Source organism: Equus quagga, chromosome 19 (assembly GCF_021613505.1).
Source record: "Equus quagga isolate Etosha38 chromosome 19, UCLA_HA_Equagga_1.0, whole genome shotgun sequence".
Taxonomy (NCBI): domain Eukaryota; kingdom Metazoa; phylum Chordata; class Mammalia; order Perissodactyla; family Equidae; genus Equus; species Equus quagga.
In genome coordinates this window covers 9,279,151-9,302,351 of record NC_060285.1, presented here as the reverse complement: position 1 = coordinate 9,302,351, position 23,201 = coordinate 9,279,151, and the positions used below count along the sequence as shown (strand labels likewise).

The following is a 23,201-nucleotide window of genomic DNA, read 5'->3' as shown; positions in this document are numbered from 1 at the left end:
GTAATCTGACTCCAAAGAAATCCAACATTAGACCTAGGAAATTTCAATAAAATCTCTTCCTTGATTATATTTTTGAAGTTTTCGTGAAGTTACCTTTTGAGTGAGAATTGTGCACGTTAGGCTTTTATATGTTTATAACCCGAGTTACGGAGGAGAAAGGCCAATATTCGTGAATTTGGACAGAGCCACAGAAAACTTGACATGTAGGTAAAACACTTATTTTTTTGTTTAGTTCTTGTTTTCTGCAAATAAAGCATTAATTACCTCTTCATGAGGGCGCGCCTCAGCGTTGGTCCTCAGTTCCTCTTGTGCAGGTTGAGTGATTTCCACTCCCCAAACTTGAATCCTTCAGGAACCATCTTTGTGATTTTTGCCACATCTTCATTATTTACTTAACATTTTTCTTTAATTTGTCTGACTTTTGACTTCACCTTGTTCTAGATGATGTCTGTGAAACCATGGATTTGATGTGTTGGGTCACCTACAATCACAAGTGCTGTAGGCGTACCTGTTCCATACTCTGGGGAACTGGGAACTAGATCTCTGGCTCTCCTTCCAGCTCGGAAATTCAATAAGTGTGGCGTCTGAGGTTTTCTGCTTTGAACTCTGAAGTCACACCAGTGGTTGCTTATGCATCTTTACCAGTTGATACATTGAGTGGAAGTTGGCAGCTTTCTCTATGTATATTACATTAGAATATTAGAATATATATTAGAATATATTATTTAATATATTAGCATAAATATTACATTTTAAAGTTACTTTTCAAATGTGGGGTGTAAATTGTTTAATTTGCTAACATTCAGCACATTTCTCCAACTGGAAAGTTTATTACGTATCGTTTTTATTCTAATCGAGGGGAGCAAAATTTGATCGTCTTAGTGCAGGTGCGCAGGAGGATGTCACTGTGAATTCACCCAATAGGGAATACATAGATTTATAGGACACAGTCCTGCCTTAAAAACACAAGTAGAAAACACATAAAACATATAATATTAATAATGTAGAAGAAAAATATGGAATATAGAACATGGTTTTGTGTTCACCATTCTGAAACTGTCATGGGAAAACACCTAAATTATGATAAATACATGAGTACCATAATTGAATTAATATATTCTGCATTATTTGTGAGGAACATTGCCAGAAGCTAGCTGGATGTTTTCATATATTCAAATCAGGTTCTTTGTTAAGTGAAAAAACAGTAATCTTGTGTGTGTGTGTGTGTCTTCTTTTAGGAAAACATTATAAAAGCTCACTTTAATGGACTTCTTTGAAACCAAACTTAATGTCATGTTTTGCAAAAAAGGTGACAAACCACAATACAGGGATAACTAAATGTGGTGAGTTTTATGCATCCTCTTAGTTTAAGTAAAATACTGTGTTCACTCAGCCACAGAGATGAAATGTTTCCTTGCACACCATCTACAAGCATTTAATTTGCTACACAAATAGACCGTGAATATAGATGTCTAACCTTCTGGTATGACATTACTTTAACAGAGAGAAGGAGCAAGAAAGGGAAGAACAGTTAATGGAAGACAAGAAAAGGAAGAAAGAGGATAAAAAGAAAAAAGAAGCCACTCAGAAGGTGGGTTTCATCAGTTAAGTCCGTCTTTACATCCACCAAGCATCCAGAACAAGTAACTGCCTTGGCTTGGATACCTGACGTCGTCGTAATAATGCTACGTGAGACGTTAGTTTACTTAAAAGTTTTAAGCTTTGAAAGTGGGAGAAAGGAAGTTAAAGAGCTGCATCTGTTCCTTTAACAAAGACATTAAATAAAATGTTGCAGCTGATGTTATGAAAACAACAGTAAACAATGTTGAGAAAGGCAAAGGAGTTACAGATGCTTAAACTCTTGTCCTATTTCTTTATTTGTATCTTAATCAGTCTCCGTTTTCTTAAGCAAACTTATAGAATAACTTTTCAAAGCTTGCCGGAGTTTGTGTCCTCCTTTTGGTCCACCTCCAGCATTGTTATTTCTATGAGTCTGCCTTTTGATAACTCCATAAAGAAACTTCCCTCAAAGAGGTTCCGTGGGCCTGCTTAGTGCTTTGGGGGAGATAGCGTTACATGGCTTTGAGGAAGTTGCTTAGGGAAAAGGAGATGCCAAAAAAAAAGACATAGGGCCGAGAGCTGTCAGATGTTAGTTGAAGTGGTTAGTTTCTCCAGAGCAGAGAGTGGTTAGACCTCCTTCCCTGCCCCCTTGGCTGCAGAGCATGCCCCTCGGCCTTGGCCACTGTCTGGTCTCATTTCCCCCCCCTCGCCACTCTTTTAGCATCACCTGACTTGGGCTCTGGCTTGGCAGGCTTGCTTTGGTGCCTTTTTTGGAGGCAAAGTGGTTTGCCTCCAGTTCTTACTACCACTACCTGAAGCACTTGGGAAGCAGGCCTCTCTGTGGGTCAGGTTTGAGGGTCCTTGCTAAGGTGCCAGGTCATTGAAGCTAAGTTTAGGGAGATGGAAACTATTACAAGGTTCAGAGGGAACTCTAGATTTAGAACAGGCTCGAGGCAATCGAACACAAGCCAGTGTAAGGTATAAGGGACCCCGCAGATTTTCCTAGCGTTGGTGACTGTAGCGTTTCCCATAATTTAGTTTTCTGAATTATTGAAATAGATCATTATGAATGCCAGCATAAAAAAGCAGTACTGGAAATATTTTCTGAATTGGATTGTATATGAACCTGCCACGTTAAACATATGAAATCTAATTTGTCTTTTCTTCATGACTTAATTAAAAGGAATATTCATTGTGGTTTGGTGCTGTAATAGACTGCTGTGCTCTTTAAGATTTCGTCTGCTGTTAATCGTGTTTCTGTTTCTATTAATAGTGGTGTGCTCACCGTCACATCTTCATGCTATCAGGGTACCTGCTTCTCATGTGTTTCTTCTAATCTGAGCTTGTTAGAATTGTCTAAAATGATAGTAAGAGTCAGAGTAAAGTTGTCAGATAATGACCCTGAGGCTTTTTTTTTAACTTTCTTTTGGCTATGCAGCCACATTCCATGTCATTGAGGTTGCAATATGCAGGGCCACTAGCTTTATAATGTGTTAGGGGCATTACTTCTGTGTACTGCACGTGCTGACCCTCCAGCTGGAGTGATGGGAGAGTGAACCTCAGTGAAGACTTTTCTTTCCTTTAGAACATTCACATTTCATCAACTAAATTGGTACAAAAATTGATTTTGCAGTCTGAGGGTATGGATGGTTAATAGTCTGGGGAACTTGAGCAAAAGCTGGGAACAAGATGCCAAATAGAGTGATTTTTTTTTTAAGGCAATGTACGCTCCATCTTTATTCTTCGCATAGATAACAATGATTTCTTAACCTGAAAATATCAGTATCTCGAAGTGATTAGTAAAATATGAAAATACACATTTGTAAATTTTCATCGTGGACCCCACTAAGAGAAAAAGGATTTAAAATAAAAGATGGTGTGGGTTTATTCAAAAGTGAATTGAGATTCTTTATGCAGAGAAAGTCATTTATACAGCTGGACAGTCTCCCCTGTATGCTTGCATCTGCATTAAGAACTGGTCAAGAAGTTATGGCAAAGAGGAAAATCACCGTAAAAAACTTTTCAAATGATTAATTATGAACAGTAAAAATGCAGTCATTTTTGTTCAGAAATGTTCTAGATCGGCTGACAGGATCTAGGGTGACACGTGGACTTTGATATTGTTTTATCATACTGAACCATTGTGTAATTTCAGAATTAAATTCTGATTTAGCAGTTTTAAGGAGAGAGCACAAAGTACCATGTGATTGTCTTAGTGGTTTCCAACCTTATTGTAGAGACAGCGCCCCAACTAGGAGGCATAAAATGTGCTATGATGCAAAGAATTGTAGGGAACATGCCAGAGGTTCTATTATGTGGTCATTCATTCAGTCAGTCGGTCAGCAAACATTTGTGGTGTCTCTTCTTAGTGCTTCCACATCTTTCTCACTGCTTACCCCATTGCCTTATAATCAGTCATGTCTTCGTGTCTGTCTTCCCCATTAGGCTGATTCTAAGTTTCTTGAGGTTTTATTCATATTTATATTTCCAGTAACCAGGGCAGTGCCTGGTGCGTAAGAGTCACTGAAAAAATGTTTGTTTAATAAGTGAATGGTCAAGAATGAATGCTGACAATGTGATTTTCTTGAAGAATTGACTTTTATTTAAAGCTAAATTAAATTATTTCCACACAGAAATTAAACATGAGCTTCTTCCATTGTGTTCAGTGGTTGTGGCGTTTGCTCTTCCTAGAGCCATTACTGAGTAAACCGTTCGATTTCCATTCGTGAGAGAGATGTCAAAGAAGGATTTCATTCACATTCATTAGGCTGATGCTGCTAAAGGGTCGTTGTTTGGTATTGGCAGAGCACATGCTTTGATCATCCAGCTTTTCACTGTCCAGGGGACAGCTCTCAAAAGAACCCACATTATAAGACACATTTGACATTATTTGGGTTTGTTGCTTCTGGGGAAGGCATTGGCTTCCTCTATAAATGATCTTCAAAATGGCATTCTCAGAAATATTTACAGTGGTATAAACCTCAAATTGCCTTAAGGAGTTGGTATATGACTACAAATCAGGTCCTTCTTGGATAAGTGGGGTTATAGAAAAATTATGCAGTAGAATTGACCTCTGTAACAATTAGTACTGGAAAATAGATTCATTTGAAGACACTGTCTACCACAAATTCAATACAGTAGAAGGAGCTTGTCTTAAATACAAGAATGTAAGAAATACTCCAGGAGGACGTCCAAGCAGATTGTTCAACTCAGAGTCAGCGTCTGACAGTGGTGTGCTGGAATCCATTGTGAAGTGGGCTGGTTAGCTATGGGACATACCCTCCAAAGATTTGCATGTTTTCATGAACACCCATAGCAGTAATTTAGTCTGAGTACCAGCCACAAATAATCAAACCTCTTCTTTTCTGTATGAGTATTTTTGTTACAAAAGTCAGAGAACCAATATACAAATGCTTTGGGAGATTAACAGTTGGCAGAAAGGGGTCAAAATCACGCGTGATCTCAATAATGTAATATTTACCCCTACTGGAATTCTGGCACGTTTCCTTTGGGATGTTTTTCTCATGCACGACCTTTTGTCGTTTTGTTTTACTATTATAGGGTATGTATAAGTAGGTGCCCTCCTTTATTTCCCCTCTTAATAGCAGAAAAAGTTTTCCATGTGGCTCCTAATCATAATTTCCAAACTCTCTAAAAGCCCGTTATTGTATTCAGCATATCCAACCTTTTAGGTTAATCACTTTCATAGATGTATTAGTTACTATATAAAGAAGTACTTTTAACAAAGCAGTCTATTTGTTCAAACTTTACATATTTCAACCTTATTTCTCTATTTCATGTTATATAAACTTTGATAATGCTAGCAAACAATTATTGAGCATTGACATAGGATATCTGATTTAATCCTTACAACAACCCTTTGCGGGGAGATACTATTATTATCTTCATTCAACAGATAAATAGAAAACTGAGATCACAGAGCCAGGAAGTGGCACAGCTTGGTTGTGAATCCTGCTTTCCTACCATGACCTCTAGTGCTTCTGATGATGGACGTCAAGTGTTTGAGTCCATACTCATAGGGGAATCTTTTTGTCTCTATGGCTAATGTAATTTCTGGGCCACATTCATTTACTTTTCTCTAGTCATAGCAGTCAAAATGGAAAACAGCATTCCCAGTACAGGGACCTCATCATTTAATGAGAGTGGAATGCTTTTTGTCTTAATTTTTAGTAATAGTCATGTAAGTTACAGCTGGACCTATGGCCATTTTCTTTAGAAGCTTGTCTGAACTGACTCCCAGCTGCTTTCTCTGGATTTTAACTATGCCTGTGTATCTAACAGTTTGAATCACTTGAGTTATCAGAATTAAAGTAGTCTTAGAATACTGAATTTCAAAGCAAATCTCATTTACTTATGTCTGTTAATTTATTTTGTAGGTCACGGAACAAAAAACCAAAGGTAAGATTTTTCTTTTTCCTTTTTAGATTTATATTCTTTTGTGTGTGGATTTTCCACTCTTGCTAACTCAGCCTCCAATTCGCCTGATAAGTGAGAGTGGGTGTAGAGTAGTTAAGGCTGGTTGTCTGCAGTCACTGAGAGCAGTAATGATGAGTTAAAGTACTTACAGTAGTGTTTCTAATTGGCCTTAATTTTTAGTAGGCAAGGAGATTAGACAAAGTAATACTTTGTTTTGAAATTATTGGAGGCGTGATTTTGAACTGAACCTTTTCAAAACTTTTCTTTGATGAAAACAAAACACTAGCCCCTAATTTACAGATGGGAACTGCAGAGGATTGTTCAACACCCTGATCCATGACGTTCATTGAGTCTGAAAATAAGTGTTTTATCTAGGATTCTCACACTGTCTTCTGAGCTGGAGCCTGGAATAGGCTTTTTAAACAGATAATTTTAACTTTCTTAAAAAGTAGTAATGTATTATAAACAGAAGCAGGTGTCCTTCAGGTCATTCTTTTTTTTTTTTTAATTGAGTTATTGATAGGTTACAATCTTGTGAAATTTCAATTGTACATTAATGTTTGTCAGTCATGTTGTAGGTGCACCACTTCACCCTTTGTGCCCACCCCCCACCCCACCTTTCCCCTGGTATCCACTAAACTGTTCTTGGTCCATAATTTTAAATTCCTCATATGAGTGGAGTCATACACAGGTTCTCTTTCTCTCGCTGGCTTATTTCACTTAACATAATTCTCATGGTCCATCCATGTTATTGCAAATGGAATGATTTTGTTCTGTTTTGCAGCTGAGTAGTATTCCATTGTGTATATGTACCACATCTTCTTTATCCATTCGTCTGTTGCTGGACACTTAGGTTGCTTCCACGTCTTGGCTATTGTAAACAGTGCTGCAGTAAACATTGGGGTGCACAGGACTTTTGGGATTGCTGACTTCAAGCTCTTTGGATAAATACCCAGTAGTGGGATGGCTGGATCGTATGGTAGTTCTATTTTTAATTTTTTGAGGAATCTCCATATTGTTTTCCATAGTGGCTGCACCAGTTTGCATTCCCACCAGCAGTGTATGAGGGTTCCTTTTTCTCCGCAACCTCTCCAACATTTGTTGCTATTAGTTTTAGATATTTTTGTCATTCTAACGGGTGTAAGGTGATATCTTAGTGTAGTTTTGATTTGCATTTCCCTGATGATCAGCGATGATGAGCATCTTTTCATGTGCCTATTGGCCATCAGTATATCTTCTTTGGAGAAATGTCTGTTCATGTCTCCAGGCCATTTTTTGATTGGGTTGTTTGATGTTTTGTGGTTGAGTTGCGAGAGTTCTTTATATATTATGGATATTAAGCCTTTGTCAGATATATGACTTGCAAATATTTTTTCCCAGTTAGTGGGTTGTTTTTTTGTTTCAATCCTGTTTTCATTTGCCTTGAAGAAGCTCTTTAATCTGATGAAGTCCCATTTGTTTATTCTTTCTATTGTTTCCCTTCTCTGAGAAGGCATGGTGTCCAAAAAGATCCTTTTAATACTGATGTCAAAGAGTGTGCTGCCTACGTTTTCTTCCAGAAGCCTTATGGTTTCAGGTCTTTAATCCATTTTGAGTTTATTTTGGTGAATGGTGAAAAAGAATGGTCAATTTTCATTCTTTTACATGTGGCTTTCCAGTTTTCCCAGCACCATTTGTTGAAAAGACTTTCTTTTCTCCATTGTATGCCCTCAGTTCCTGTGTCAAAGACAAGCTGTCCGTATATGTGTGGTTTTATTTCTGGGCTTTCAATTCTGTTCCATTGATCTGTGCACCTGTTTTTGTACCAGTACCATGCTGTTTTGATTACTGTAGCTTTGTAGTATGTTTTGCAGTCAGGGATTGTGATGCCTCCCATTTTGTTCTTTTTTCTCAGGATTGCTTTAGAAATTCGGGGTCTTTTGTTGCCCCATATGAATTTTAGGATTCTTTGTTCTAATTCTGTAAAGAATGTCATTGGGATTCTGATTGGGATTGTGTTGAATCTGTAGATTGCTTTAGGTAGAATGGACATTTTAACTATGTTTATTCTTCCAATCCATGTACATGAAATGTCTTTCCATCTCCTTATGTCGTCATCCAATTCTCTCAGAAAGGCCTTGTAATTTTCATTATATAGGTCCTTCACTTCCTTAGTTAAATTTACCCCAAGGTATTTTATTCTTTTTGTTGCGATTGTGAATGGTATTGTATTCTTGAGTTCTTTTTCTGTTGGTTCATTACTGGAGTATAGAAATGCTACTGATTTATGCAAATTGATTTTATACCCCGCAACTTTGCTGTAGTTGTTGATTACTTCTAACAGTTTTCCAATGGATTCTTTGGGGTTTTCTATATATAAGATCATGTCGTCTGCAAACAGCGAGAGTTTCACTTCTTCCCTCCCTATTTGGATTCCTTTTATTCCTTTTTCTTGCCTGATTGCTCTGGCCAGGACCTCCAGTACTATGTTAAATAAGAGTGGTGATAGAGGGCATCCTTGTCTTGTTCCTGTTTTCAGGGGGATGGGGTTCAGTTTTTGCCCATTGAGTATGATGTTGGCTATGGGTTTGTCGTATATGGCCTTTATTATGTTGAGGTAGTTTCCTTCTATGCCCATTTTGTTCAGAGTTTTTATCATAAATGGCTGTTGGATCTTGTGAAATGCCTTCTCTGCATCTATTGAGATGATCATGTGGTTTTTATTCCTCAGTTTGTTGATGTGGTGTATCACGTTGATTGATTTGCGGATGTTGAACCATCCCTGTGTCCCTGGTATGAATCCCACCCTTCAGGTCATTCTTAAACTAATGGTCTATGTGTTTCCAGTTCTTTCTCTTTTGTTAATTTCGATTATGTGGTCTTGTCTGGTGATGGTCACACTTTCCATCAGTTCCCCTTAAGAACGGGAGGCTTAACTCCCTGAGACCAGTGTTCTAGCTCTTGTCCTTACTCACTTAAATATGTGGTTCTCAGCTAGTATCTGCACTGGAATCATTTGCTTAGACTTGTCAAAATACACAAGCTCAGGCCTCCTCCCAAAGCTTCATGGTCCCAGGCCACAGCCTTAGTGGATGTATTTTGAGAAGCTCTGCAAGGTGACCCCAATATGTGTCTCAGGTTGAGAACCACTGCTGTGGATGGAGGGAATCAGATGTGACTGTGATATCTTGGGGAGAGATTAGGGTGATGGGAGGCCCTCTATTGATTGATTTCCTCATGGTTTTGTTTGGTTTTGTTGGGCCACGAGGCCAAAGCATGTCACACAGTGATGGAAGAATAATAAAGACAGTGCTAGTTTCTTAGGAAACTTAGTTCTGGAAAACAGATTCTCGGATGACCAGATATTACTGTAATATATTTCTAGTCAAAAGGCATTTCAAAGGGGAATGTAGTCTGGGACTTTGTAGTGATTTGTAACATAAACTGAGAGAAACTATTATTAGTTAGAATTATCTTAATTAGTTAGAGAGAAGAGTGTTCTCCCCTTGTACTTTCAGCCAGTTCTCAACCTAGAAGTAGGTTTAGTTTGGAAGTCCTTGTAAATTACTTGTTTGAGATATAAATTATACTTTACATAGAAATAGAGTTATTGATACTGGTACATATTTTCTAAACCAGCGTACTGTCTAGGAAAGGATTTTGGCATATAAGTATATTTATAGGACTTGATGATTTATGGGGACAACAGATAGAAGACTGGCATTTTCCTGGAAAATCCAGGCTCTGTGGTTGCTGGAACAGGGTGGCTGGGTTCCTAGGCCCGGCCACAACTCTAATGCTCCTGAAGCCAAATGCTATAGAAACAAGCTGCTCTGTTTGGTAAGTGGTGTTTCTATTGGAAAACTGAAAATCCATTAGGCATTCTTTCTCAGATTTTTCTTTCTTTCTTTTTTTTTTTGGTACCAGGTCTGTTCTCAGAAACATATTCCTCTTTCCTCTGCCAAAGTCTTAAAAAGCGAACTTTCTTTTTTTACTTAGTACCGAATTTTCCCTCCGTTTCGGGTCTCTCTCATACCTACCACAAAACAGAACACAGCCTTCTAGTTTCCGTGCTCCCCCACCACACACCGTCCCACCCCATCAAAAATTAAACTAAAATAATCCTAGAGTGAACTGAGAGCCTATTTTGGGTCTCCTGAGGGATTTAATTGTTAGAACCAGGTGGTAGACAGGTAGTAAAAATAAAAATTATCCCTGGGGTATGTTAGACCATAAGTAGAAGGAGGCCCTGATTTTTTTACTTTTTTCCTTTTTATGGAGGAAGATTAGCCCTGAACTAACGTCTGCCTCCAATCCTCCTCTTTTTGCTGAGGAAGACTGGCCCTCAGCTAACATCTGTGCCCGTCTTCCTCTACTGTGTATGTGGGATGCCTGCTACAGCATGGCTTTACAAGCAGTCTGTAGGTCCACACCCGGGACCCGAACCGGTGAACCCTGGGCCACCAAAGCAAAATGTGCAAACTTAACTGCTGCACCACTGGGCTGGCCCTCTTTCTACTTTTTCAATCCCATTTTGCAACCACATCTTCATCTTTGTTCCCAAGAATCTGCTTGAGCATTCTCTCATTTTTTTTCTCCCCAAGTTCCCCCAGTACATAGTTGTATACATATTTTTTTAGTTATGGGTCCTTCTAGTTGTGGCATGTTGGATGCCACCTCAACATGGCCTAATGAGCGGTCCCATGACCGCACCCAGGATCCGAATCCAGGGCTGCCAAAGTGGAGCGCGCGGACTTAACCACTTGGCCACAGGGCCGGCCCCTGCTTGAGCGTTCTAAATCCCATTCTTGTCTTCCCTCAGCTGATGTATCTGGGACCTATTCCTCTTCCCAAAGGTGCCTTCCTCAGGCAGTCTCCCCTTGACTCTGAATCTACCCATCTTTCTCCAACAGACCCTATAAGAAAAAAGAAAGACTATATTCGTACCAGGTCTCTGGTTGTACGGAGGACTGAAGCAAGCTTTGTCCATATTTCAGAAAAAAAGTGGATTCATTATATGTTCTTCCTTTATCATCTGTCATTAAAAAAAAAGGGAGAGGCGGCGTTCTGGATAGAGTAGGACAGGGATTTCAAGTGGAGGTTATATGAAACCATGGACTAGAGCTAGGCCTGCTGCCTGGGTCACAAATACTACACAGCACTTAAAGTAGAAGCTCATTTCCCCCTTCGCTGGAATTGAAAGAGTTTGTGGGATTGGTGTAATAGACCAGATTTAATAGGGATGAAGGATAAGGTTAGGATAAAACAGTAGACTGCGTAAGGGAGGAATTTGAACATAGCAATTTAGCCTTGTTAAAAAGATGTTATGGTGACGGTTGGCTTGATGGGAGTTATCAGTAAGAGATCACTGAGTCATGAAAACTAACATGACCTTAGGCTGCCTTAGTAGAAATACACTATCTAAGAGGGATTTGTGGTTCCGGTAATGGGCACTGTACTGTGGAAGGGAACAGAGATACACCTCTGTGGACCATGTGGAATTTGAGCCAGATGGGTCAAGGAATTTGAACCTGTGTCACCTCTGGGAGGGTAAACACTGGGAGATGTTTGCCCCCAGGGAAGACTCAGGGGAAGCTCAGGAAACTATCTTCAAAGATCTGAAGGGCTCTGGGGCCCGACACTTAGCAGAGCAGTTCCTTGGTAAATGTCTCTCGGATGTTTTGTTCTGTGAGATTTCATCGGATCCCAAAAGTATGGATGGTGAGTCAAAGCAACAAGGAAAAGCTTCCAGCTCAATATAGGTTAAATATTTTAAATGTTGTTGTCCAAAGCAGTAATTCATAACCTTTAGCCCACTGGGACTCAGCTGAGGGACAGCACCTTCCCATTAGCATACCTGGGGTGCTGGACCCTTGCCGTACATTGGCCACCACTCTGTCTTTTGACCTATTCCAGAAGGCATATTACAGTGAGTGCATGGTGGTGCTTGTGATAACCTTGAGTCTACTCTAATTTATTAATATTTGAGGTGGGCTTTTTTCCCCCAAGTAAATAATTTACAAACTAAGCTATGTGCAGTATCCCTCACACCTTGTATAGACACCTGTGTGTTCTAGCACTGTGGTGGGAGTCATTTGTTCAGAGATGGAACTAGCTACCTTTAGAGAGCAAACAAAGGTGAGGTGTTTTAAGACATGTGGCTCAAATAGGTAGGCACAGAATTGTCCAGATGGGAGGTAGTATGGACTTGAATCTGGTTAGGAGCAGTGGTGGTAGAGAGGAATGAATCAGGTAGAGAGATGCTTTGGTTCGATAGAACTTAATATTGATTGGATAATAGTGTTGGGGTGGGGGGTGGCATAGGGCAAAGTCTAAGACTCCTTCCAGGTTTCTGACTTGAGCAGCTGGCTGGGTGATGACTCCATTCCTTGAGCCAGGAGATAAGGGGGTGAGGGGAGCAAGGGAACAAGTTTGAAGATGAGGGGAAGGGTGAAAGAAATCTGAGTTGGAGATAGTGATTTGGGAAACATTTACACATAAGTGATAGTTAAAGCCTGAGCATGGGAGAGTTTGTTCTCAAGTAACTTAAATGCGGTAAGGGTGCAGTCTCCACCTTGATGTTCAGATTTTTAAAAAGACACAACTCATGACCAAATTCAGCTGCCATTTTGCGACTCTGATTAAGGGAATAGTCCAAAGCAGGGGTTGCCAACTATGACCCTCCAGCCAAGTGTGACTGTTTTTGTACTGCCTGTGAGCTAAGAATGTTTTTTACATTTTTAAATGGTTGGAAAAAAAACAAAAGAACAATATTTTATGACAATGAAAATGATATGAAACTCATATTTCCAGTGTCATAAATAAAGTTTTGTTGGAACACAGCCACACTCATTCGTTTATATATTATCTATAGCCGCTTTTGCCCTACAAGTGCGCAGTTGTCATTACAACAACTGTATGGCCAGCAAAGCCTAAAATATTTACTATCTGGCCCTTTACAGAAAAAGTTTCCTGACCTCTGATCAAGAGTATGAGAAGCCCACAGAGAAAGAAAGAAAGGCAGAGGTGAAGAGTTAGCTGGAGTGGGTCTCAGCAGGTCTCACAAAAACAGAGGGGGAGCGAATGGCCAGTAGTGTTAGAAGTTGCAGAAAAGTCCAAGAAGAAAAGGTCCAATGAGTGCCCGTTAGACTGGCAATGAGGACCACTAGTGATTTAATGAGGAAAGGAGTTGCCAGGGAGATGTTTATGGCAAAAGCCAGTGTGCGTTGAGTTTGAGGAGTGAGTGGAAGGTAAAGAAACGGAGACAGTGCTTAGAGGTTACTGAAATTGTTCAGTGCACATCAGCCATTGTGTGTGTCATCAGTCTTTGAGATTTTTTGCATTGCATTGTAACTGATTATTATTCACCAAGAAATTTTCAGTCTGGTGGCGTAGCGGTTAAGTTCGCACGTTCTGCTTTGGCAGCCCGGGGTTTGCTGCTTCGGATCCCGGGTGTGGACGGACGTGGCACCACTTGGCAACCCATGCTATGGTAGGCGTCCCATGTATAAAGTAGAGGAAGATGGGCACGGATCATAGCTCAGGGCCAGTCTTCCTCAGCAAAAAGAGGAGGATTGGCAACGGATGTTAGCTCAGGGCTAATCTTCCTCAGCAAAAAGAGGAGGATTGGCAGTAGTTAGCTCAGGGCTAATCTTCCTCCAAAAAAAATGAAAGAAAGAAATTTTCAGTCTAAAATAGTCTTTTCTAGGGCTTATTTATATTTTAACTACTACGTTTAAAATATTTCTAGATATTTTTTTTAAATGTTTGGTACCATCAAGGTATTTAAAGAAAACACTTTGTATTGGTCCTGCCTTTTTCAGAATTTTCTTAAAGAATATTTTTACCTGAAAAAGTAGCGTCTTGAAGTTTTTCAGAAATAGAGGCAATTAGAAGTTCAAACAGTAAGATAAGAATGGTATAAGATAATGGCAACAGGGAAGGGGAAAAGATTCCATCATTACAGGAAAAAATGGTTTTTGGAAGTAAATGAATGGAAATTAGAAAAGAGGATACCCAGCATTTTTCACATTATCTTTTTTCCCTTTGATACAGAGATCATGTTTAAGGCCACAGACCTTTTCTATGGAAAATAAGAAACTATACCCTTATTTTGAGCAGCTCATCTTTAGAAATATTTGCACTATAACCTACAAATCGTTATGGTTCAGGAGAGAAAAGAGGGGGCCTGAAAAGTAATGCATACTTAATCCTAGTTTCCTTCTCCTCTGTTACCGTCTAACATTCTAGAACATGGCATGGTGCACACACTGATTCTGATGCTTTAATTGGACCTTGGAAGCAGGTTGGATTGGGCCTCCTGTCTAACAGCTGCATTGCTCTCCTGTTAGTGTCTAGAGTTGTGATTGGCTTTTAAATGCCTAAAATTTTTGAATTCACAGAAAGGTGTAATAAAAAATAGAATGAGGATTCATTCAAGTCCTGAAACACAGTTCGTTCCCAGCATGTACTGCAGGCTTTTTCTGACCTTATCCTGGAGTTTTGAATGACCAGTCTCCCAGGCTAGAGCACCGTATTGGAGGGAGAGTGGTCAAGAGGTGGTCCCATTTTATAATAACCGTTATTATTTCTGGTCCATTCTGTCTCTGATGTGCGGTTGGGAAAATGCCCTGAGGAGCTTTAGCTGGGAATCTTGCACAGTATATGATACCCACCAGATTTCTTTGGTTGTGCTGTGCATGTCATAAAGTTAGTCAAAGTGGTGTTCAGACCTCAGTCCTATAGGCTGTTCAAACCGTGTGTTATTCTAGTTTAGGGAAATGAGTCAAGACGTGTAACAGACCTGGTTGACTTAAAGCGAAGATTCTAGCCCTTTTATACAAGGACAGCTTCGCTTCTCAGAAGCATAGCTTCTTCCATCTTGAAAGCTAGTTGGGAAAAATCCTCCCAGCCTTTGCCAGTTACTTGTTTATTCTCATAATAAGAGGCAAAGAAATTGGGAATGCCATATGCTGCAGAATCTTCCAGGCACAGATAGAAAATGAATCATTAAATAATTCATCTTTATTCATTTATTTATCAGTTATTTATCTATCAGCTGTTATAGGTCATGCAGAGGGTACTATATAAATATTAGATAATGACCAGTTAGTTTTCTTAAGCCACACATTTATTCTGCTCATCGGATTATGGATCCTCTCACCTCCTTTCCTTCCTGGAAGGCCCAGGGGTTGCCTTGAAGTTACTTCAGGCTTCTACTGTTTTCTCCTCTTACTAGCGGTACTTACCAATGTCCAGTGGGTATGCATTGGGCCCCCTGATTTCTGATGATGTCTCTCTCTCCTCATAAAGGAGCCAATTCAAAGACTTGCTGGCCCAGCATGATTTCAGCAGTCAGAGCAGTACTGCCACCAGCACTGGCCCTAACGTTACTCTAGATGTCAGGGATTTTGGCTTCAGAATCATTTGAATTCTCAGGTGCAATGATTATTTCTGTAAGACTGCCAGCCTCTATTCGCCAGCTAGATTTTCTTGGAAAGAGTGGCAGTCTTTTGGTAGGATGAAGCAAGGGAGGCGCAGACCCAGAACATTGTCTGTAGGGTTGAGCAGAAAGCCAAAGGGTCCTGCAGAGTGTAACTTCACAGTTGTCCCGTACGTTCCCATACTTCCTGTTTGCCATTTTAAAAAGTAAGGTAAAATATTAAATTATTTAAAGTAAATAGAAAAAGTAGCTACATTTTGAAATTTTTGTTTTAATAAAGAGTTGGAAAGAAACACAAGGTACACTTAAAAAAACTTTTTTTTTGACAGAAGCGAAAAGGTTTATAACTTTTTAATATTTACAGAGTGCTAAGCAAGAGTCTTTGAGTTCAGGTGGCTGTAGAAACCAACAAGTTGATTTCATGGTTCTCCAGGCCTGGGGTTCCCTGTAGGAGTCTACTCTGTGTCATGCTCTAAGAAAAAAAGATGAAAATTGGGTCCCTGTCTTGAGGGACTTATGGCCTGGTGAGGGAGAGAGGCCTGTAAATGGAGACTTTCAGTACAATATGGTAACCAGAGATGGACAGCCTGTTCCAGGAGCCCAGATGAAAGGTGCCTAGCGTACCTAGACCAGGGCCTTTGGGAAGTTTCCCAGAGGTAGATCTTTAAGAATGTGGATGAAAGGAAAGGGCCTTTGGGCTGAGAGCCTTGAACTTTTACCAAGACTTCGCCTGGGGCCCATATGTACGTTAGACCTACCAGGCAGCCCTTCAGGGAATTCCTCTGTTGATTTAGGGGAGTGAATGATGATTGCTTCCCTCTCCCCCTAGTTAATGGACTATAATTCCATGGTATTGCTGTGTTTGAATCTTTGTCACCATCACTCCCCACTTCCACCCTACCTTCAGTAAACTGAAGATGCTGGGAATTTGGAAAGACTGTGTCCCTCAAGAATCAGGTGAAAGACAAGTTGCCTTATTGGAATCGATCTCATGTAATGTTTCTTGATAATAATCTTTAGAAAAATGTATTTGCTCTCAAAGGCTGTTCCCCAATCTCTCTCTTTCAGTGCCCGAAGTGACGAAACCAAGTTTAAGCCAACCAACGGCCGCCAGCCCAATTGGCAGCTCTCCATCGCCACCAGTCAATGGTGGCAACAATGCCAAAAGGGTGGCAGTGCCGAACGGACAACCGCCAAGCGCCGCCCGCTACATGCCTCGGGAGGTGCCGCCGCGATTCCGTTGCCAGCAGGACCACAAAGTGTTACTAAAACGTGGGCAGCCCCCTCCACCGTCCTGCATGCTCCTCGGGGGCGGGGCAGGGCCTCCTCCCTCCACAGCACCTGGAGCAAACCCAAACAACGCACAAGTGACAGGAACGCTGCTGCAGAGTGAGAGTGGGACTGCGCCAGGTGAGGCACCATTGTCGGTGGATCGAGTTCATGGCAGCTTCGAAGAGGGAGAGCAGCTCATTTGTATGTCTGGTGTAAAGTCCACAAAAAGTGTGAATTATGTAGACTCTTATGGTTATTCAAAAGATGGGAGAGGATCCCGATATAAAATGTGTATGTGCATTTCTCTTCTGCACCTGGGTTTTAGTGTCCAGTGAGTGTGTACTGTTGGCATGAGGGGCTCACATAGCTGCTGGGTATCATCACTCCTTGGAGCCTTTTTTCTCTTCACAGACAAGAACGGTACAAATTTGAGCCTCCGTAGTTCCAGCTCTCACCACAAGTGTGTGCTCAGAGGGTGCTTGGGAGTGGGGCTCGTGCCGTGCTTTGTTCTGAGTCTTAGATGCTCGTGTTTCTGCTCTCAGAACGCTAGGCATGTAGAGAGAATGGTCTTTTAGATTACCATAGAGAATCTTGGGAGGATACCAAATAATACCTTTTCATATAGTCTTTTATTAGATTTTCAAAATCAGTATTTCTTTAGAGGGTCCTGGATTTTGAACTTTACTAAAAACTCTATGTAGATACAAGGGATCTTGAGCTGAGGGGTTCTACTAGAAGTTTTGAGAGTTTTTAATAGAGGAATACTAAGTCAGTTAACAGCTAAGAACTTCCAAATACCTTTTTTTTTTAGCTTATTAACAGATTTCACGTTCTCTCTTAAAATGTTTTTTGAGGCTCTATTAAGATGCAGAGTTTCAACACTGTCAAGCATTGGTGAGGACAATGAATGGGTGGTTCTTAACAGTAGGATGCTTTATTCTAGTTCTAAGTTTGAACACAGAATTGCCTAGAAAATTCTGTTACTGCCTCGTGTGCAGAGTAGGGGTAGAAAGAGACCAGGTGATGACACAGGCTTCATGTAGAGATAAGCCCCATCCGTGTGGCTTTCTTGTGGTGGCCACCAGGCCAGGCCCAAAGCAGGCAGGGAAAGGTGTCGTGGCCCTTCCTTCCTGTCCCCTCGTAACCAGTTGCAAAAGGAAGTATGTGAGGGGCGGTTGGGGTGGGCATTTCTGCGGCTGAGTCTAGCCAGGCCTGGACGTAGACTCGGGTCCAGTGTGAGTCAGAATCTCCTGTTTACATTCTTAAAACCAAGGAGGCCCTAAATCTCAGGAGTTTGAGATTGTATGCTTCCTTACTTTTATATGGCTCTATGTAATGTTTTTTTCAACTTCATACTGATTTAAAACTGCGTGGTTAAAGGAGCTAAAGTAAGTTTAGAAGAAATTATTGGGTTAGAAACATGTCATTTTTTTCCCACCAAATATGGTAAATTCCACCAAAATATGTGCTGAGCCAGACTAATTTATCAGATTAAGTTCCTTGGGCATACAGACTGACTCATGCTTGTCTGCCCCTGGCTTCCAGCTGGGTGGGCATTCATCATTCAGCAGATGCTTACTGTGTAGCAGTGCCCTGGCCACTGTGTGGAATTGAAATGTTCGCAAGATAGGGCCTCTGCCTAAAAGGCGCTACGTGGGGAGGGAACATATGAACACACTATGCTAGCACCAAGCGAAATGGCTCTAGTGGAAAAAGTATTTTCGAGTAATGAACTCAAAAAAGGCTTGAGGGGCTGGCCCGGTGACACAGTGGTTAAGTTCGCACATTCCGTTTCTTGGTGGCCCAGGGTTCGTCAGTTCGGATCCGGGGTGTGGACATGGCACCTTGTGGCACACCATGCTGTGGTAGGCATCCCACATATAAAGTAGAGGAAGATGGGCACGGACGTTGGCTCAGGGCCAGTCTTCCTCAGCAAAAAAGAGGAGGACTGGCAGTAGTTAGCTCAGGGCTAATCTTCCTCAAAAAAAAAAAAAAAAAAAAGGCTTGAAAGAAGAAATGGCATTTGAACTAGGCCCAGAAAAATGGGTAAATTTCAGTATGTGAATTCAGGAGGAAAAAACAGTAGATGCCAATGTTCAATGGTGCCAGGGTGAGAAGGCACAGGCTGTGGAATATCAAGTAGTGTGGAATGTAGACATCTACCTAGAAAGTACTGGAAGATAAGACTAGAAAAGTCAGTTGGTTCCAGGTTGTGGAACATCTTGATCAAACTCCAGGCCAAAGAGTTTGGCTTTATTCTTGTGCACTGAGAAACTGTCAATGGTTTTCAGTATGACAGTGATATAATCAAAGGTGTGCTTCAGAAAAACTACTCCAGCCAGGAGTATTTAGTGTAAATTGGAGATACAGAGCAAGTTCAGGGTGTTATCGCATTGTCTCAAGATACAAGAAGACCCTTCTCTGGCAATAGGAAGACAAGGGGATAGCTGTGAGAGATGCTATGGAGTTAAGACAGCAAATACACCAGCGAGGCAAAATGAAAGCCGAGAGATGACTGAGACAGACGTAATGCAGGTAACCAAGACAGGCAAGTGGGTAGAGAAGCTAGTTTGTAGGGAAATGTGATGAGCTCTCTTAGGGGCAGTTTGAACTTGAGATGTTAATAGATCGTGCATATATAGCTGTTATTGATAAGACAATCTCTTTCCCAGAGTCAACCCTTGGAGGTGCTGCTGCTTCAAATTATGCAAATTCCACTTGGGGCCCGGGAGCCTCCTCCAACAACGGCACCTCCCCCAACCCAATTCACATCTGGGACAAGGTGATTGTAGACGGGTCTGACATGGAAGAGTGGCCTTGTATTGCCAGCAAAGACACTGAGTCTTCTTCCGAAAACACCACCGATAACAACAGTGCCTCGAACCCTGGCTCTGAGAAGAGCACTCTGCCAGGAAGCACCACTAGTAACAAAGGAAAAGGGAGCCAGTGCCAGTCTGCAAGTTCTGGGAACGAATGTAATCTTGGGGTCTGGAAATCTGACCCTAAGACTAAATCTGTTCAATCTTCCAACTCTACTACAGAGAGCAACAATGGACTAGGAAACTGGAGGAATGTGAGTGGTCAGGATAGAATTGGACCTGGCTCTGGCTTCAGCAACTTTAACCCAAATAGCAACCCATCTGCCTGGCCAGCGCTGGTCCAAGAAGGAAATTCTAGGAAAGGGGCATTGGAAACGGATACTAGTAATTCCAGTGCACAGGTTAGCACGGTAGGTCAGGCATCCAGGGAACAGCAGTCAAAGATGGAAAATGCGGGTGTTAATTTTGTTGTCTCTGGCAGAGAACAGGCTCAAATTCATAACACTGATGGACCAAAAAATGGAAACACTAACTCCTTGAACTTAAGTTCACCAAACCCCATGGAGAATAAGGGAATGCCCTTTGGAATGGGCTTGGGGAACGCCTCCAGGAGCACTGATGCCCCTTCACAAAGCACTGGAGATCGAAAGACTGGGAGTGTTGGATCTTGGGGTGCAGCTAGGGGGCCTTCTGGAACTGACACAGCCTCTGGACAAAGCAATTCTGGAAACATTGGGAACAATGGAAAGGATAGAGAGGACTCCTGGAAAGGAGCTTCTGTTCAGAAATCAACTGGGTCAAAAAATGACTCTTGGGACAACAATAACAGGTCTACGGGTGGGTCCTGGAACTTTGGCCCTCAGGACTCTAATGACAACAAATGGGGTGAAGGGAACAAAATGACATCTGGGGTCTCTCAGGGAGAATGGAAACAGCTGACTGGGTCTGATGAGTTGAAAATTGGAGAATGGAGTGGTCCAAACCAACCAAATTCTAGCACTGGAGCATGGGACAATCAAAAGGGCCACCCCCTCCCTGAAAACCAAGGCAATGCCCAGGCTCCCTGTTGGGGAAGATCTTCCAGCTCCACAGGAAGTGAAGTTGGAGGTCAAAGCACTGGAAGCAACCACAAAGCAGGAAGTAGTGACAGCCATAATTCTGGCCGTCGGTCGTATAGGCCCACACATCCTGATTGTCAGGCTGTCTTGCAGACTCTTTTGAGCCGAACTGATTTGGATCCCAGGGTGCTCTCAAACACTGGCTGGGGCCAAACTCAAATTAAGCAGGACACAGTGTGGGATATTGAAGAGGTGCCAAGGCCTGAGGGGAAATCTGACAAAGGAACTGAGGGGTGGGAGAGCGCTGCCACACAGACCAAGAACTCAGGGGGCTGGGGAGATGCACCCAGCCAAAGCAATCAAATGAAGTCTGGATGGGGGGAGCTCTCAGCCTCTACAGAGTGGAAAGACCCTAAGAACACGGGAGGCTGGAATGACTATAAGAACAACAACTCTTCCAGTTGGGGAGGAGGACGACCAGATGAGAAGACATCTTCCTCTTGGAATGAGAATTCCAGCAAGGATCAAGGGTGGGGAGGTGGACGCCAGCCCAATCAAGGATGGACTTCTGGAAAGAATGGCTGGGGAGAGGAAGTTGATCAAGCGAAAAACAGCAATTGGGACAGTTCTGCAAGTAAACCTGTGTCTGGGTGGGGTGAAGGAGGACAGAATGAAATTGGAACTTGGGGGAACAGTGGGAATGCAAGCCTAGCTTCAAAAGGCGGGTGGGAGGATTGCAAGAGATCTCCAGCATGGACTGAGACAGGCAGACAGCCCAGTTCCTGGAATAAACAGCACCAACAGCAACAGCAACCACAGCAGCCACCGCCACCACAACCAGAGGCTTCTGGTTCATGGGGAGGCCCACCCCCACCACCTCCAGGCAATGGACGACCTTCCAATTCCAACTGGAGCAGCGGGCCGCAGCCAGTAACCCCTAAGGATGAGGAACCCAGTGGTTGGGAAGAGCCATCCCCGCAGTCAATTAGTCGGAAAATGGACATCGATGATGGCACTTCAGCGTGGGGAGACCCTAGCAGTTATAACTACAAGAATGTGAATCTGTGGGATAAGAATTCCCAAGGGGGCCCAGCACCTCGAGAACCAAACCTGCCTACCCCGATGACCAGTAAATCAGCATCAGGTAGGCAATGGCTTTTTCTCGCAGGTTTTGATGACAAAAAGAAATCCTAAACCAAGACAATTTTATTAAGCTATATTTATTCAACATAGCTTTGTTCTGGAAATGTTTCCTACATTAACCCTACTGTGTTGTTAACAGCTCTCTTTATAAAATGCTAGTGATAACAGATGCTGGTAGTTCATTTTAATGTTCTTTCTTGGCAAAAGGAAAAGATGGCAACCCTGTGTTAGTCTCCTCAAATTATTTTTTTGTAACTGTATTGGTCTTCAGAATCCAAAAGACACATATCTTGCTAAACAAACTATGCTCTAGATTTAAAAATAAAGAGTTAAAATAGTCGCGGAAATAGTTCTGATTTCCATTCTGCTTCCACCTGTGGACATGTCCTCTGTGCTTCTCTTTCCCCAGCGAAGGGAATTATGCTTTGTTGTTCTTTCAGAACATTCTAGGCCACCAGAATGCTGTAGCAAAGCTGGGATCTGAAAGTTTCAGTCACTTTCCAGATGATTGCAATGATCACCTCTGGAAGTAGAATATTTTGTATAAGAGATTGTTATCTCATGATAATCAGTTGCCCAGAATCAAACTTTCTTCCCTCCTTATTTGGATAGGAAACATCATTCATGGTAAATTAAAATTAGTGCTGAAAATATTGTTAGTTTGGCATTGTCAACTTAAATGTCCCCCTAACGCGTATAGTTCAGCAGATTAAGGGTATGCGCCAGTCAAGTGGTTTTTTAGTTGAGATTAATCATAATATTTAGTTTTCTGCTCCCCAAAGAAGTCTATGTTCAGTGAGTCCCATTATGGCCACTGAGAAAATGATTACTTTTAACTAGTTCTTTTTTCTCAATTATTAAAAAGAATGAGAAAGGAAATGAAGATTGCTCATTAATTGTTCCCTGTCTAGAATAAAACCTGCTAACATTTAAAAAAAATTTACCCACATATAAAAACCTTCAAACTGTACAGAAAAGCAAAAGGTAATAAATAAAAGAATCTTGGCCCCTAGGGTCTCTCCCCACAGGTATTCTCTTAGAAGTTTATGTCTCATTCAAATATTTTGTTCATACCCATAGCAAAGTATGTCTGCCCTTTAAAAACTTTACTCAGAAGGGATTGTACTACATGTTCTGTTCTTCACCTTGCTTTTTTCATTATACCTAAAATCTTGCCATATTAGCATATATGGTTCTGTCTTTTAATTGCTTCGTATATAGTATTCATTTTATGGATGACCAACGATTGGTCTAACCAGTGTCTTTTTGATAGATGTTTAGATTGCTTCCAAATGTTTTCCAACAGTGATGCAGTTGAGCATTGTGGTACATGTAATTTCATCTACTTTTACAAGCATATCTATGGTGTAATTTCCTGGCAGTGGAATTACTGGTTCAAAAGTTAGATACATCAGACTTCTTACAAGTGACAATACCAAATGCCCTCCATGAAGGTGGAACCCATTTATATTCCTACCAACAGAATACGGG

The 23,201-nt window shown here is 41.4% G+C and overlaps 1 protein-coding gene across 2 annotated transcripts in view; it reads left to right on the top strand.

The window, feature by feature from the left end:
* TNRC6B (trinucleotide repeat containing adaptor 6B) overlaps nt 1-23,201 on the top strand; it is a 237,542-nt gene that overhangs the window by 169,629 nt on the left and 44,712 nt on the right. For both annotated transcript variants that reach the window (XM_046646572.1, XM_046646573.1), the window contains 4 exons: nt 1,504-1,591; nt 5,958-5,979; nt 16,487-16,828; nt 19,363-21,711. In XM_046646572.1, the coding sequence (XP_046502528.1) occupies nt 1,504-1,591; nt 5,958-5,979; nt 16,487-16,828; nt 19,363-21,711 (2,801 nt within the window). The remainder of the gene's footprint in view (nt 1-1,503; nt 1,592-5,957; nt 5,980-16,486; nt 16,829-19,362; nt 21,712-23,201) is intronic.